Source organism: Paracoccidioides brasiliensis (assembly GCF_000150735.1).
Source record: "Paracoccidioides brasiliensis Pb18 unplaced genomic scaffold supercont2.17, whole genome shotgun sequence".
NCBI lineage: Eukaryota > Fungi > Ascomycota > Eurotiomycetes > Onygenales > Ajellomycetaceae > Paracoccidioides > Paracoccidioides brasiliensis.
This window is the reverse complement of record NW_011371374.1, coordinates 87,053-102,471: the sequence shown is the minus strand read 5'-3', so window position 1 is coordinate 102,471 and position 15,419 is coordinate 87,053. Positions and strand designations below refer to the sequence as shown.

The window sequence follows — 15,419 nt, the reverse complement described above, 5'->3', positions numbered from 1 at the left end:
TATGTAGAGCAACCCAATCTCCAAATCTAGGCGAAGTATCGCGGTTCGTCAAACACATGGTATCGATGTCCACGGACACCTTGGCCGCGGAAGAGGGTGGGGAATCGTAGTCCGGCGGGTACATGTTCTTCTGCTATTCGGATGTTGGATGTATCTTCGGGTTCACCCACGACGAACTTGCCCACCTGAGTAGAATGACGATTTTGTTAGCAAGAAGAAGAAGAAGAAGAAGAAGAAGAAGAAGAAAACTAAAAATAACTAATATAAGACCGGGGGAGTAGCGAGAAGACATGGGACATTAGAGAAGCATACTTGAATCTCCGTGTCGGTGATAGTCCCCCGACTGACTCGAGCATATCCCGTCCGCTTAAAGCCCCTGTACAGAATATACTCGCACCACCGATCCCAATCGGTCGGGTCGATGTCCTTCATCCCATTCGCCTCGCTGACATAGGTGTTATAATTGCCCTCAAGAGGCTTCGTCACGAGGTAACTAAGCAGGATCAGCGGGCGGGGGGAGTCAGCCATTAGTTTCGAGAGGTATTCAGACTGGAGACGCCGGTCCTCGGGGTCCTCTTCCTGGCCTGAGTGGAAGACAACGACGTCTACGAATTCTCCGTACATATCCATTGTGGCGTGGATGGCTGGGGCGAGCTCGCCGACGGGGGAGGGTAGGAGGTGGTGTGTTGAGTTAAGAATAGGGAATTTAGAGAGTAAGGCGCAGCCCCAGGTGTGCTTGTTGGGTCCGGGACCGTAGTCCACGTACATCCCCAGGTCTTCGGCGAGGAATTGGGTGGTGTCGCGATTACCCATGATGATTCTCTGAAGGTCAGACTCGAGGAGACCCACGACGTCGAGTTCCAGGTCTTTGATGGCGTCTCGCATTCGTCTCTCGGAAGACCACATATCATTGTCAAGGGAGAAATGGACGGTCCAGATTCCCGCGGTTACGACTTTGTCCTCCTTGTGGTAAGGTCTGTAGTCGTTCGTAGGGAATCGGAGGTATGCGATGGCAATGGAGAGCATTTGCAAGGCAATGAGAACGTAAATGTAATAGGAGCGCACCTTTCCGTTAGTGGAGATGGCACGTTTACCCTTCAGCGGTTTGTTCTTCATCGGCGAGATTGAGGAATTCGAAATGATCGAAGAGAATACGCCAGCACCAATAAGAAGCATGGTGGTAAGCATGATCCAATCTGTATGCTCCCTGACAAGAGGGCCTCCAGGCACGAAGGCATATGCAACAACCCAAACGTGGAACAGAACCATAAAATTGTAGATAAGGAAAGCAACACCGAAGGTAGGGGCGGGGGAATGTTGGACGGCGGAAGTGATAAGCACAGGAGTAACGGACATCAGATAGATGGCAAGCATAAGAGCGCCATAGTAACCAAACCAATGGCTATTGGTTGTCAGGATGGCAGCTCCAACGGAGCCCATCCCAAAGGCAGTCCACGACCCCGATAGACGAGGATATAAAACGCCAAGTAGCAAACCAGCGCCCATAGCAATGATTGTACAAACTCCGTGTGGAACTGCGATAGGACCCCGGACCGGGTATCCTTCCCACACCCAGAGGATCATGGTGCTCGAGTCCGAGAGAAGAGAGTGCAGGGCAAAGAACAACCCACCCAGGCCCGCAGCGGCAAGCAGGGAAGATCCCCTTTTACCTGTAGGGGGCAAGAAGTCGCCAGAAGTGTTAATCCTTCGAGTGGAGCGAATAACAGAGAACAAGGAGAGAATGAAGGCGGTTTTGTTCCACCCGCCGTTTTCTGCATGCATAATTGGCCAAATTGGATTGTTCGTCCGTGCGGCAAACTTGGCTACACTTGACGCAACGAGGCCGAGACCCCATGCCATTACGCGGGCCTCAAGGCGTGCAGGCTGCGACCGTTCGCCATACCATGTCGTTGGCCAGGCCAAGCAGCTCATCGCGACTGAAAATCCAACGGTGAAAAGGCGGTATTCGGGCCGCTGGATAAGGTAGGCCTGCAGCCCGCTGAGGGATAGGAGGTGGATGACGCGAACATTGCGAACTGCGAAAGACCGGAAACTTGGAATGTATAAGAGGAAAGGTGATATCGTAACCATGACAAGGACTTCATAACCCGAGATACCCATATGCCACAAGGGAAAATCTAACACTATGTCAGGAAAAGTTCTGGTAGAGATACGGCGGCAAGGGACTTACACCAAACCAAAACGCCGAGAGAGGTCAGAATGGACCAAAAGACAAACTACAACTAATCAGCGACGTTGATCAAGCGGACATACTCTTATAAATATTGATCTTACGCCGTTGTACACATCAGCGGCCGCATCGATGGCTTCCGCCCAGAAAAATGCTTCACCAAATGTGCGACCAACAGGTTTATCCTTTCTGCAGTGGGTTAATATGAAAGAAAAAAAAATGGAAAGGTTAAAAAGAAACAGAAACAAAAACAAGAAGGCTAGGCGTACTGTTCTTCAAGGATAACCTCTCCAGCAGTCTTTGATCTTCTGTATATATTTTCTTAGACGTCTAGCTCCATCGCTCCAGGCGAATACAACGATGTACATATTTTTTGTCTATTTTGGAAGCCAGTGAACATACCCTCTGCTGACACCTTTCACATCTTTCACTATAATTTCGAATGCGCCAAAGTCGAGGGCCGTGACTGCGTCAAATCCCACATCAAACAAGATAAGCGCCCACTCAAAGAAGGAGTATTTTGTGTACGCTATAGGATATGTTAGAATTTTACTTTCGTGGGAAGTAGATAATTGACGTGGAAAAGAAACGTTTCTCACCTCCAGGGACCTTGTGCACTTTGTGCTGAATGAAGTAGTAGATTAGTGGGATAAGCGTGCCGAAAAAGAGGCTGGCAAGTATCTTCCGGTACTTTACTGCCTGGTGGTTATTCGGACTCAGGGCAAGACACCCCAAGGTCCACGGAAGGGTAGCAATGAGGTATGAAATCATGAAGATATCGTGCCAATCATGATCATCCGTTGAGGTGATGTAAGTCCAACCACCACATGTCAGAGTCCGGAACAGACCTGTCCCAGCCACGAACGTCGGAAGTGAAGAGTTCGGGCGAGCCGTAAGGAGGTACCAGAGGAAAACGAGGGCGAACCGGGGGCCGGAAGTGATCGCAATGAAAAGCTGAAAGATGGATCGTTCGGGATAACGATCACCTATTGTGGCCGATACTGAGGGAAACCATTCTTGCGGGTATCCGTAGTGTTCATTCTGGACTATTTTGCGGTAGTGGAGGGACATTCCAACGATCAGTGCTCCGATGAAAGCTGAATATGCGGCCACGGTATGCGCCCAAGACACCCATCTGCCATTGATCTGGACAATCAACAAATGTCAGTATTAGCCACGGCGCATATCCAATTGCAGTGGGGTAGGGTATACTGACAGACATGACGGTATCTCCATCCCTGAACTTGGGTGCCATGGCGAAGGCAGGAAGCAAACGAAAATGGGGGAGAGGGGGGTTGTTTGCCTAGAGCAACTTCATGTACAGCAGCAGCGGCAGCACGAGAAGATCACTAAAAATGATGCTGAAGTAAGATAAGGAGCGTCAACAAAGGGCAAAGCAAAACAAAGGAAGAAGAAATATCAAAAACAAAAAAAATAAAATAAAATAAAGAAAAAAACAAGAAAACAGGAGGACGGCTGCCCCTGAGCTGGTTGTTTGTCACTTATGTTAGTTAACGTAGGGAAAGAGGAAGTGAACCAAGGAAGTTATCTTTGACCCTAGTCCCAAAAGGGCTAGACTAGTTGCGGCTAACGGGTGTGTTGTTTTTCCGGCTGCCGATCCAGAGCAACAATCAAAGAATAATTGAGAGTTAAGAGAGAGGGCAAAGAGTCCTCCGGGATAATAAAGTCCAGGGTCTACCACTCTGACAAAGCTATGGCTACGGCAAGCGACAAAGCCCGCTTCTACTTGGAGCAGCTTGTGCCGGAGTTTAAAGAATATGAGAAGAAAAGGATATTTTCAAAGGTACGGAGCGATATCCCATTCACATTCATCCAGAGTCTAGATGCAATAGTTGACGTAAATTCTATTTTTTTTTTCTATCTAGGACGAAATTGCCGCCATCCTAAAAAGGAGATCCAACTTCGAGCACAGAATCAATGCTACAGGTCCCAAACCTTCAGATTACGCCCGATATGCCGAGTACGAAATGAACTTAGATACGTTACGTCGAAAGCGGATAAAAAGACTCGGCATCACATCCGCCGCCCACTCGGGACAGAGACGGGTATTTTTCATCCTGGACCGTGCAACGAAGAAATTCCACGGCGACATCAGTTTATGGATGCAATACATTGGATATGCCCGGCGGCAGAAAGCGTATAAGAAGCTAGCACAGATCTTAGTGGATGCGCTACGACTACACCCGACCTGTGTCGAGCTGTGGATATACGCAGCTCGCTACGCGCTGGAGGACCACAGCGACATGACGCAGGCGCGCACTTATATGCAGCGGGGACTGAGGTTTTGCAGGAGTTCGAAGATGCTCTGGGTGCAGTATGCCAAGCTGGAGATGATATATATCACGAAGATTGCCACCAGGCAACAGATTCTTGGATTGGATGGGTCGAGGAAAGCACCCGCCGTTGATGATGCGATTACAGATCCAAATGCGGACGTCATTGCGCTTCCTGTTGTGACGGAGGAAGATATCAATCCAAGCCTTGGGGAAGATAATGGGGTGGACGAGGCTGCGCTTGAAAATCTCAACGCAACACCTGCGCTGACGGGGGCTATTCCCATTGCGGTCTTTGATGCCGCTATGAGACAATTTGGCAACGATGTTGGTGTTGCCCATGACTTCTACACCATGGTCGCTGAATTTACAAAGTCTCCTTGCCTGGGCAGGGTGCTGGGTCATATTGTCGAATCGATGATGGAGAACAATGCGGAAAAGCCTGGGGCGCAGATATGTTACGTTATTTTCCCTACTGCTGGTATTGAAGTAACCTCTGCGCAATTCCCACGTGCATTCGGTACGAGTCTCAGTCGACTAAAAGAGTGTACGAGTCGGAACCATGCCGGTAACCAAAAAAGCCTTGCAAGGAAGGTTATCCAGTGGCTTCAACCATTGAATGCCACGGAGGGCCTCGACCCAGCTCTCTATAAGGTGATGGCAGCCACATTACGGAATGCCGAAAGCTCCTTGAGCTAAACATCCTAGCATTAATTTCAGATATTTTTTCAAAATCTTCCATTTCTCTGCAGTTCCCATCCATCGTGAATGCCAGATACCATCAATCATCGTAGCCAGTCGATCGCCGGCTTCTTTTCTTCATGCTATGAGCCTTCTTCTTTCGTAATCTAGCTTCTTTACTAGCTTTTTCGCTGTTGGGAAAATCAGCAAATAGTGCTTTAGCCATAATCCTTCTCAGATGAAATCCATGAGGAATCCTAGGTACAGGGCAGAGAACGTTGATGGGAACATACAGATCCTGCACCCTTTTCTTCTGTTCTTGGGAGGTTTCGCCTGGAATGACCGCCTTACCCACAGCGACCAGCAACTGATAAATTTTTTCAAAGCAAAGGTCGAGATTTTTGGACTGCTTGCGAGTTTCATCCGATTGTATTACCAAGCAATCAGAGCGTTCCGCCATGTAACGTGAAGATTTGATCTTGGCGTGTAGCGCGCGTGGCACAATGGGCAGAATGGATGAGACGGGGATTTTAAGTGTTGCTTTTGAGTTCACCCTATAACAGTTATCCAAAAGAAGATTTAGTTTTCCTTCCTGGATTTGCATTTGGATAATTGAGTCTTCGTGCGGGAAGACCAGAGTGAAGAAATAGTGTAGGTCAACCAATCTTGGGTGCGTAGTTATACATACTTGTTCACATTCTGACCGCCAGGACCACTCGACCTGCTATAAGAAACATCACCAATGTTTCTTGGAATGGTCCTTGGAGTAAGCTCAGACAGCCAAATTCGCGCCGTGCTCAATTCTTCGTCTGTCAACCCTTGAGAACTGGTAATTTGCCCGGAAGCAAGCTGCCGTGTGTATGGCGTTGGAAGAAAGGAATGAGTAACGAAGGCGATCCTGGGGTAGCAGCAGGCGAATCGGAACATATCAGTCAACTGTAAATAGGCGAAAATGTCAGGCAGCGTGTACTATGCAATCTCTGGTCCATATCTCTCTTCAAAATGTAGCTATATTCCGGTCATTGATCCGTTCAACAATCACCCTCAATGTGCCCCAGACCAAGAAATTGCAGTTCTTGGCAGTTCTCATTCCAGAGCAGAACCTGGGCAAACGGCAGCTCCAGCCAATGTCAACACGCTTCGCCGCCGCAACCACCGAACCGCCAGGCGACGAAGTACAACCACATTTTACTCCTTGCACCAACACTAAATATAATATCCCCCCACTGCTGCTCGCCACAGTTAGCCATTCATCGCTTGATCCTCTCTGACATCGTCCAGTCCCTCTGAACCACAGATAGCCGATTTTCTCTAAGTATTATTCCAACGGACCCTATGTCCTCTTACTTGCGCTCTTCATGTCCCTGTGATTTGCGAATCTGCTACTTCAGCTGCCCTCCTCATTCTGCACCTCAGTCTGCAGACCTCGTATAGCTAGTATAACTAGTTCTGCTCACTCTCCAGATGCCTTCATAGCAAATTCCTGTTGTTACTTACTGCTTATTTAGCCGCATACATGACTTCAAATATCCCCGATGAAGCGCTTCACATCCGTGGCAAGACTCTAACCCCCGAAAGTCCACGGCCTCTCTATATATCCGAACCTTCTCATATCCCTCTACTCCAGAATCAGATGGATCCGGCCTTCGGTGAGTCGGGTGCGTATCAGGAGCTGTTTAGCGAGAAAACGCCATCTTCTTCAGACACCGAGCATGGTGGCATCATGAGTGATCAGGTCCACCTTGCGAGTCATACTTACACTATGCTGCATCGTGCTGTTGGAGGTTCAGGGCCAAATGCTGTAGGAGATCAAGGCGCAGTTAGTTTTCCGGAATCAATACAGACGGGTTATCACAAAACAGAAACAGGAAATGAATCGACTTTCTCCGCTGCTCATAGACCGGTTTCCTCGAGTCAATCTGCAACTCACGTTGGTGAAACCTCCACTGTTGAACTGAACCATGAACGGGCCGTTCATACTGCCACTGCCACCTCTACCTCTACAATACCTAAAACCTCCCCTCAATTAGATCGCCTAATCCTGTCCGAAAATTACCCATCTAAACCCTACCCACCCTCAACACTCCCAGGAGCCGATTATGTGTCGAACCTGAAAGAGAGAGGCTTCAATAATAATACCGTTGAACATACCCCAACTCTAAGTGGTCGCCATGGTAGAAACATTAAATCTGAGGCAAATACTGTGCCCGATGGAGATGCCAGCCACCCGAGCTCCTTGAATACCATATCTGATTCCAAAAATAGCCATCTATCTTCTCCCACAGCCATTGCCAATACCGTGGCATCTACTGATGATTACATGACCAAACCTTTGAACTCAGACTCATCTACTTTCCATTCTGCCGGTCTTCCCCCCCGCCCACCTCCCCAAGATAAGCCTTCCATCAACCTAAACTATACTGCCACTGATAATATCCAGCCCTTTCATCCCTTGCCCACTCAGCCCGAAAACGGGGCTACCACACAGTATGGTCAAAGTAATTATCTCCAATCTAGCGGGCTGCCTGCCCTTGTTGCACCTCCTGCTGCACCTGGGACCTCATCTGCATTGAACGGATTGCCTCCCACTTCCATACCCACTTTTCAACATCAATTCCCCCCTTCATCTAGTGCACAAGCAAAACCCGATATTCAAAAATTTCAACGAGGTGAGAGACTGGATGACGAGGGGTTGAAGTTTCTGCGCGGTGATAGTGATAGAGAGGAGCCGTGGGGCCCTGATGTTCAGAAGAAGTATGACGAGTTTCTTCATTATGAAAGGGTTTATGTTACTGAGGGGATGTGGGATCGGTTTCCGCCGGGGTCGAGACTGTTTGTTGGTAAGTTGTTTTCCTTTCTTCAATGAGTATTTATTTTCTACATTCGTATTAACGTCCAATAGGTAATCTCCCAACAGAGAGAGTCACCAAGCGGGATCTTTTTCATCTCTTTCATAAATATGGTGACCTTGCACAGATCTCTATAAAACAGGCATACGGGTTTGTCCAATTCGTGGAACCTTCTGCGTGTCGCAAGGCTTTAGAAGCTGAACAGGGGGGATTGATAAGAGGACGGAAGATTCGTTAGTTTCCCTTGGGTGCTTGTTGGAAATTTTCCTTTGTTTTCTTCTGTAACAAAGTGAATCCGTTTAACCACATGTTTAGACCTCGAAATCTCGAAACCCCAAAAGTCCACGAGACATGCGCCTGCCACTGATTCATCGAGGACCCAAGCTACCAAAAGGTCCAGATCGCCAGACCATCCCCGGGGTGTGCCAAGTCTCCGCGGCAAACGTCCAAGTAGCCCCCATCGATACGATAGGGCGTCGGAATCCAGGAAACCACCGCCATTTAGGGAGTTCAGAGGCCATGATGACCAGTATCGCCGTCGTGACGACTACCGTCCAAATCGCACACCATCACCGCATGGCCATCGTCGAGATGAATATCACTTCCGCAACAGAACACCAGAAAAATATGACCGACGCCGCGATAGGCACCGCTCTAGATCTCCTTACGGCCGCCCAGGACGATACAGAAGCCCAAGTCCGAGACAAAGAAGCTATGAGAACGATTCAGATCTTCCCATACCAAGGCGGTCCTTGCGCCAAGTGCCAGATGTCCAGATTATTGTCTTGGAGAATGTCGATAGGTATGGATTTCTGTTTGGTGTTAGTATCATTGGACTTTACTCTAAGGTCGTTGCTGTCTAGGGAATTCATATATCATATCGAGAGTTCGTTCCAAGACCGAGGTTTGCGAACGGATGTGCTCATTCTCAGTCCCCGGATATCACTCGCTGCTGTTGTTCGTCGTCAGATCATCGAGGGCGTCTTAGCGATCATCAAGCTATCTCGCACAAATCAATATTCTGGGAAAATCCCATTGCAAGTGTTCGATCGCAGCGGTGGAAGCGATAATGTTAAGTTTAATGGTGAGAATTGCGACAAAATAACCTAACCACATGTAGTCTCATTCTGTGCTAATGATTCTCTTCCCCCAGAATACTCAGAAGTCGAACCGAACATTGCCGCAGAGGTGGTTCTCCAAGCCCAAACCATCTTTGTTGCGAACACGTCCAAACACCCTTCGACTCAGGTACCACCAGTAATCTCCCAACTATTACCAAACCCCACTCGATATCAACCGCTACAGCCACCCCTAGCCACAAGCAGCAACATTACAAACCTCATCTCGAATCTAGATGGCCCGGCCCTCCAATCTCTCCTCGTTGCACTGCAGCAGAACCCCGCTGCACTCCAGGTGGCTCAGCAGCAATACGCTCCACAAAGAAGCCCAACCGGCCTGGCTAGCATCCTGAGCAATCTCTCTCACCAACAAAACCCGTCTGCTCCTCCCAAAAACACCCCAGGCCAGGCTTCCCAGCCCACATGTGGTTTTCCACAGCAGTCACAGCTACGTCCTGGTGCAGGAGGTGACACAACCTTGGCATCGCTTTTGGCACAAACTATAGGCGGACAGGAAGCAAGTCAACTGCCTCAGCCCCCACCACCGCCGAAGTCCCAGGCGCCGGCAATGGCACCATTCAGGCCACAGATGGCTCCACATGTTCAGAATATCATGGACCAGTTGATGAAGTGGAAGCAATAATGAATTTCTTCTTCTTGCCTAGCTATTTTCTGTCAGTTCAGTGTAACGCCGTATGGAGAGGCTCCCAGAACCATGTACTGCGGTAATGAACAAACCATGCAGCTCGCTAGCCGTTTGGCAATATTATCCCATCCCATTCCATCATCCCGGTTCACCAGCCCAAAATCCAGAATCCAGAATAAACCTAAAGTTAATTCCACAGGAACCAAATTCGACCAGAGGTGCTATAATTCTTTGCTCTATCAAACATATCAACCATGTGCTGCCCATGTAAATAACTGATATAATGCCTACCCAGAGAACCCATAAGTATAGTAACCAGCCCAAATTTCATATCCCATTGTGTAACTGAACCTTCTTCCTCTTCCTCTTTTCCATCCATACGGTATATAAAATGTGACTAGCCTAGATATACACCGGTCGCAGTGAGAAAGGAGACATGTTTTTCAACCCCGACTGAGGCGAATATCAACAGTCATGAAATCCATCATAATAGTGTACAGTAAATTTATCCACGGCGTCCACCCAGCCCCTTCCCCGGCCCGGTCTGGTCCCCGATCACCTACATCACTCGAATGGAATCGCCAATAATCCCGAGATCCCACAGAAGCCCAAGACACCTCCCCCACCGCCCCCGTTTCTTCTGTCTACGACTTCCCTGCCCTGCTCTCCGCGGCCGCCGTAGCGTCGTCCGCTTTTATCTTCGCAATCGTCTGATCCCGTTTATATTCCATAAAGCGCTTCTCCTTGAAATAATTCACCTGTTCACAAAACAAGCCAGCCCCCCCCCACTCAGAGGAAGAGAAAGAAGTTAGTCTTTTATCCTTTCCCTTTCGTTCCATAAATTTAGAGCATGAGGGATAATACAAAGAAATGAAAGCTTCCAATTCTCCGTTGTTTACAAGGCAGAAACAAAAGCAAAATAGGGCCAAGTGACGCACCCAAGTTTTCGAGCATGCGCTCTCAAATTCCACTATTTCCCTTGGACATTTGGCGCGTGCAGTTTTATCGTCCCGGACGGGGTCAATTATGTTATTTGCATCTAGACAGTCGAAGAAGACGTCTCGGGCGATGTAGCATTGTCGTCGCGAGGAGCGGTCGGGGGCTATGGAGCCGCCGTCTGAGGCTTTGGAGGTGGAGGGTGTGGAGGATGAGGAGAACCAGCCCATGGTTCTTCGGTTCAATTGGGTTAAACGAGGTATGTCGAGGGTTGATATTCAAATCCTATGGACTCAATAAACGAATCAGGTGTGGTCAATGGATTTTTATTTTATTTTTATTCTTAATTTTTGTTCTGCTCGTTGACTTTCCTCGTTTCTATTCTGTCCAGTGTTCATAAATAATACAGCCTTTGTCACGTCCAATCTTCCTTTGTACCTAACCATCGTCCAAAACTAAGATGGGGCTAAACCGCATCAGGAAATGTCGATATAACATTTTGTGGCACTTCAGAGAAGGGCATGAGAAGAAATGTTCTTTAGTTGCTTACTGAGAAGTTGGGTGAAAATCTTTTTGTATACATCATTTTCAACATCATATACGGACTATCTTCTAATAGTAATCAAATCAACTCAAAAAAACCCCGATATCCAATGATTCATCCCTTTAATTGTTGTCACGGGTTTCCCATAAGGGCTTTTTAACTGTCAGATTAAAATATATAAAACCTAAGAGACATAATCTCTCATATTATTTCTCTTTACAGAATGAGAAACTTCTTGGTTATAAATCTTCTGTAACTAGTTATCTGTCATTCTATATAAATGTTTAACTAGTTATTTTAGAGCTGTTATAATTAGCTTAAATAAATATTATTTTTTAGAATATTTATTAATTTTTCACTTAAGTCATTATCTTCACTTGGAATTTCAGACGACTGCATGTCGAATATTTGTGAAGATAATAAATTGATGATATTTAGATTTATATTTAAAAATATACCATAAATTTCAGAGAAGATATTCAAAGTAAACCGCTGGGCCAAAAGGACCCCCTAACTCGGCTCTGGTTTAACTATATGTTAGCCAAACTTCTCTGCCCCACTACTTCATTGTAACCATCCAATCGTTTAGGTGTACAGGGATGCTAAACCCTTGTTCTCGAGGGAGAGCCCCGTGTAACTAGGAATTTATGAGAGAGTCCCTCATACTATGGCAGAGAATGACCTTCCACGCACTCCACCAGTCCTTGCCCTCCAACTGCCAGGAGAGGGTTTGCAGATATCTGCATGGTGATAGCACTGTTACAGAGAACCAACATCTATCTGAAAACTATAGTTGGTGAAATTGCTCTCAACTACCACAATCATGTGTGGTAACTATATGTGGGTAACCTCTCTGTCTGATGGTTGTTTTGACTTTGCGATATTTAATTTGTCTATTTCCTTACTGTCAACAAAACAGGACCTGAAACTCTTGTGTCCCCACAAATGGTCTCCAGCTCGTAACATCGATGAGCTCAGAAATGTCTACTTGAACAAACAAATGAGACCAACTATAATATCGACACGGAATATAACCAAGGATTTCTTCGTTTTCAATTCGGCTCATCTGAGCCTAATTTCTTCATTGTTCTTTTACCGATGTATACTATCAACTCGCTGGAAGAGCATATAATCTCTTCCCACGAGTATCAGGGCACAAAGGAGTATTACATCAAAAGAGGTGTTCAACTCCCTCTCAGCCGACCAGGTCGCCATCTTACCCTTCCCACCATTAGAACCATTCTTTACAAGTCTCTGCCGCCCATATATTAAGAAACAGGAAGTCATTGCTGCCATCGCCGCAGAGATGCTGGTCGATGGAATGGACATGGATGAAATGTGTTGTCGAAGGTGCTTCGATGATCCAGAACAGGCTGCTGAGCTCAACTTTGCCTTGAAACTAGCTTTGGGGAAAGTCATCGCGGATTTCGCATTTCACACTGAATGAGGTTGCTTGTTTTATTGTCGATCATCAGGAAGTCCAGGGGATGCAAAAGAATTCCTAGATTTTCATCATGAGTTGCATTCCCCCTTCGCCCAATCACTTGTTCATCTGGAGTGATCTGTAAAATTTCTATAGATGACCTTGACGATGGGGGGCCCTCAACGTTCCCCAGTCGCCTGGGATGAGCGATGGTGATTCAACCGTTGTATCGATCGCGCAGGCGAAGCCAGCAGGTCTGTCGGACACCGCTTCAGAAGAGCCACCCATAGTGAGAGCACTTCCACGCATCACCGTCTCATTCCACTAAGCCACATTAATCACATCCCGGTGCAGGCAACCCAGTCGTGGTACGCTCAAGTTGAAGAATGCGACCGAGACTTCCTTAGATCAAGAGCTGTTGACAATATGCGAGTATGCAGATAATGGCTGTTTAATTGGTCATGTTGCAACAGGTGGTACAACAACCATCCACATCACATCGCAACACTCAAACTGTATGCTTCATCCATTCCATTCTGCGCGCACAAGAGCTCAAGAACCCGCCGAAGCGTATTTGTTTTGGCAATATTTTCATGATTTAATTATCATGACTGTTCCTTTTCCGTCTCATCTTCATCCTTTTATTTTCGCAGTACTTCCCATCATTGTCGATGTACGGCTTTGCTCCCCAAAGAGCGAAGCCCGCATCTCAAGTGTTATCTCGCCCTTGCCGATAAATTACTTGTCTTGCTGGCTGTCTCTGCTGCGCATTAATCTTGTCGTCTCTCTCAGCTGTCAATGCGCTGAAGGAGATTAGGCCATCTTCATTCTGGCGGCACCAAATCCACTCCCAGTCGTAGTCGTGCTGGATAAGTGCGATCCTGGATCTTTGTGTATCTCTGATCAAGGGCATCCATGATGCCATGTTCATCTCCTGTAAACTTCTCCATATCTTTTAGCCGTAGCAATTCTTTTCACAATTAATAAAACTAATGACATAATGTTTTATATAAACGAGAGAGAGAGAGAGAGTGTGTGTGTGTGTGTGTTTTTATTTAACGCCCGGTTAGTCCACGGCCTTAAGGGCACGTGATCTAGTAGAGTCCGCGTCGAACCATAGGGCGGGTAGAGCTACGCCCGTAGGCGACTACCTATCTAGTAGCTATCTTACAAATGAGGCAAAATGGGTTGCGTATTGCTACACCGGCAGAGCCCGTGGGTCGGTTGCCATAGGGCAGTATATAAACGAGAGTGGATGTTAGCAAACAATAATATTACTGAGAATGAAGATCATGATCACGTGGCTGGTTGTCCGTCTTCTCCGCAACCTCTGGTGTCCATTGCAATCAACAAACCATACCAACTCAAACAGCTATTCCCCCAATACTGTACCTGTGTCCGGCAGATAAAAGCCGTCAACCCCTATAAATAGAGCACTGTTCTTCCATAACCCTCATATACGCCGCAGACTGAAATGCCGCTTTCGCACGCTCACCCATCACCATAACAAAACATTCCACACATCTATATATCGACAGCTTCAATGCAACGTCGCCGCAAACCTCCTCCAGCTGGTGCTCTTTCTGACTTCCCCCCACTCAAGATCGTGAAAAAGATCATCGCACTCCAAGCTGCCTATTATGCCTGCGCTACGATCCTAATCCTCTTCACGGCTCTGGTTGCCGGCACTGCCTTTTCACCAGATCTCATTCTCTCCTGGCGCAGTCTCCGCGGCGATACGACGATAGGATGGACACTCGGGCTTGTCTGGCTTCTTAACAGTGCCGCCGGGTGAGTTTTATCTCCTTTTATACATATACATATATATATATGTTCCTGCTATTCCCTGTGCCTTCTTACTAACCTCCAGCCCCCCATCTTGCGTACGAATAGCGTCATCTTCCTCCTCCTATGGGTCTCCCGCTCAAAACTCATCCCTGACTTCGCAATCACAATTCACTTCATACACTTAGGCATCACCTCCCTGTACACGCACGCCGTCCCCTCAAACTGGCTTTGGTGGGGTCTACAGATCGCCAGCTCTGCGCTTATGACGTTCCTGGGTATGTGGGCTTGCCAATGGAGGGAACTGCAGCCCATCGTTTTTGGAGGGGGCGTAGCATCCAGTGGTTCCTCGCCTAGTGGTGGTGACAACAGTCATTCAGGCCACGGGGATCCGCCCAGAGATGAGGAAGAAGAAGGCCGTGGTGGGATTTTTGGGTTTTCGAGAGGCAGAGGACGTGGGAGGAATAGGGATGGCGGAGGGGAGTATGAGATGGTTGGAATGAAGGAGAGGGTTGACGATCCTGTCTGATCATTTCCTTTCCTTTTTCTTCTTTTCTTTTTATCATTCCTGTTTCCCTTCTGCTTTTCAAGCTTTTGTGCTATTACTGACTTCATTGGACATGAAACTTTTCTTCCCTTCTTTTGTTCTGCTCTGTTTCCTCAATATATACCCGCTATTGCTCATGATATCTTTTGTTTTGTTGCTTTGCATTATGTTGGGCATTACATCGATTAGCAGTGCATGGATTGTGGAAGGCTCAGTCATCTAGATTTCTTTTCTCAAGTCATTTTTTTGTGTTTTAACTATTATTTCCCCCTTGCTGATTAAATATTCATTTATTGGTTATGTGGCCCGATTCCATACCTCCATTTAAACATAGTGGTATATCTCTAGGCTTGGAGGAGCAATGAAGTTTTGAACTACACACTAGAGCATCCATCCTTCCCGACA

At 47.2% G+C, this 15,419-nt stretch overlaps 8 protein-coding genes across 8 annotated transcripts; 4 read left to right on the top strand and 4 right to left on the bottom strand.

Annotated features, from left to right (window-relative positions):
• Nucleotides 1–26: 26 nt before the first annotated feature.
• Nucleotides 27–3,446, bottom strand: PADG_08156 (uncharacterized protein; the record flags this gene model as incomplete). Its single annotated transcript, XM_010765389.1, has 8 exons — nt 27–185; nt 313–2,138; nt 2,192–2,237; nt 2,296–2,380; nt 2,461–2,499; nt 2,594–2,720; nt 2,791–3,337; nt 3,408–3,446. 8 exons carry the CDS (start codon nt 3,444–3,446, stop codon nt 27–29), a joined length of 2,868 nt encoding a protein of 955 aa, XP_010763691.1.
• A 459-nt stretch (nt 3,447–3,905) lies between these two features.
• On the top strand, nt 3,906–5,184 carry PADG_08155 (snoRNA-binding rRNA-processing protein UTP6; the record flags this gene model as incomplete). Its single annotated transcript, XM_010765417.1, has 2 exons — nt 3,906–3,995; nt 4,078–5,184. 2 exons carry the CDS (start codon nt 3,906–3,908, stop codon nt 5,182–5,184), a joined length of 1,197 nt encoding a protein of 398 aa, XP_010763719.1.
• An 82-nt stretch (nt 5,185–5,266) lies between these two features.
• PADG_08154 (uncharacterized protein) lies at nt 5,267–6,093 on the bottom strand (the record flags this gene model as incomplete). The annotated part of the gene is made up of 3 exons (XM_010765416.1): nt 5,267–5,357; nt 5,460–5,720; nt 5,855–6,093. The coding sequence occupies 3 exons, from the start codon at nt 6,091–6,093 to the stop codon at nt 5,267–5,269; spliced, it is 591 nt and encodes a 196-aa protein (XP_010763718.1).
• A 25-nt stretch (nt 6,094–6,118) lies between these two features.
• PADG_08153 (uncharacterized protein) lies at nt 6,119–9,776 on the top strand (the record flags this gene model as incomplete). The annotated part of the gene is made up of 6 exons (XM_010765388.1): nt 6,119–6,341; nt 6,675–8,006; nt 8,069–8,248; nt 8,331–8,817; nt 8,879–9,099; nt 9,169–9,776. 6 exons carry the CDS (start codon nt 6,119–6,121, stop codon nt 9,774–9,776), a joined length of 3,051 nt encoding a protein of 1,016 aa, XP_010763690.1.
• Nucleotides 9,777–10,423: 647 nt separating this feature from the next.
• PADG_08152 (uncharacterized protein) lies at nt 10,424–10,945 on the bottom strand (the record flags this gene model as incomplete). Its single annotated transcript, XM_010765415.1, has 2 exons — nt 10,424–10,537; nt 10,718–10,945. 2 exons carry the CDS (start codon nt 10,943–10,945, stop codon nt 10,424–10,426), a joined length of 342 nt encoding a protein of 113 aa, XP_010763717.1.
• Nucleotides 10,946–11,926: 981 nt separating this feature from the next.
• On the top strand, nt 11,927–12,706 carry PADG_08151 (uncharacterized protein; the record flags this gene model as incomplete). The annotated part of the gene is made up of 2 exons (XM_010765387.1): nt 11,927–12,006; nt 12,412–12,706. The coding sequence occupies 2 exons, from the start codon at nt 11,927–11,929 to the stop codon at nt 12,704–12,706; spliced, it is 375 nt and encodes a 124-aa protein (XP_010763689.1).
• Nucleotides 12,707–13,391: 685 nt separating this feature from the next.
• Nucleotides 13,392–13,607, bottom strand: PADG_12442 (uncharacterized protein; the record flags this gene model as incomplete). Its single annotated transcript, XM_010765457.1, has 1 exon — nt 13,392–13,607. The coding sequence occupies one exon, from the start codon at nt 13,605–13,607 to the stop codon at nt 13,392–13,394; it is 216 nt and encodes a 71-aa protein (XP_010763759.1).
• A 618-nt stretch (nt 13,608–14,225) lies between these two features.
• Nucleotides 14,226–14,996, top strand: PADG_08150 (uncharacterized protein; the record flags this gene model as incomplete). Its single annotated transcript, XM_010765414.1, has 2 exons — nt 14,226–14,473; nt 14,576–14,996. 2 exons carry the CDS (start codon nt 14,226–14,228, stop codon nt 14,994–14,996), a joined length of 669 nt encoding a protein of 222 aa, XP_010763716.1.
• Between the last annotated feature and the right edge of the window lie 423 nt (nt 14,997–15,419).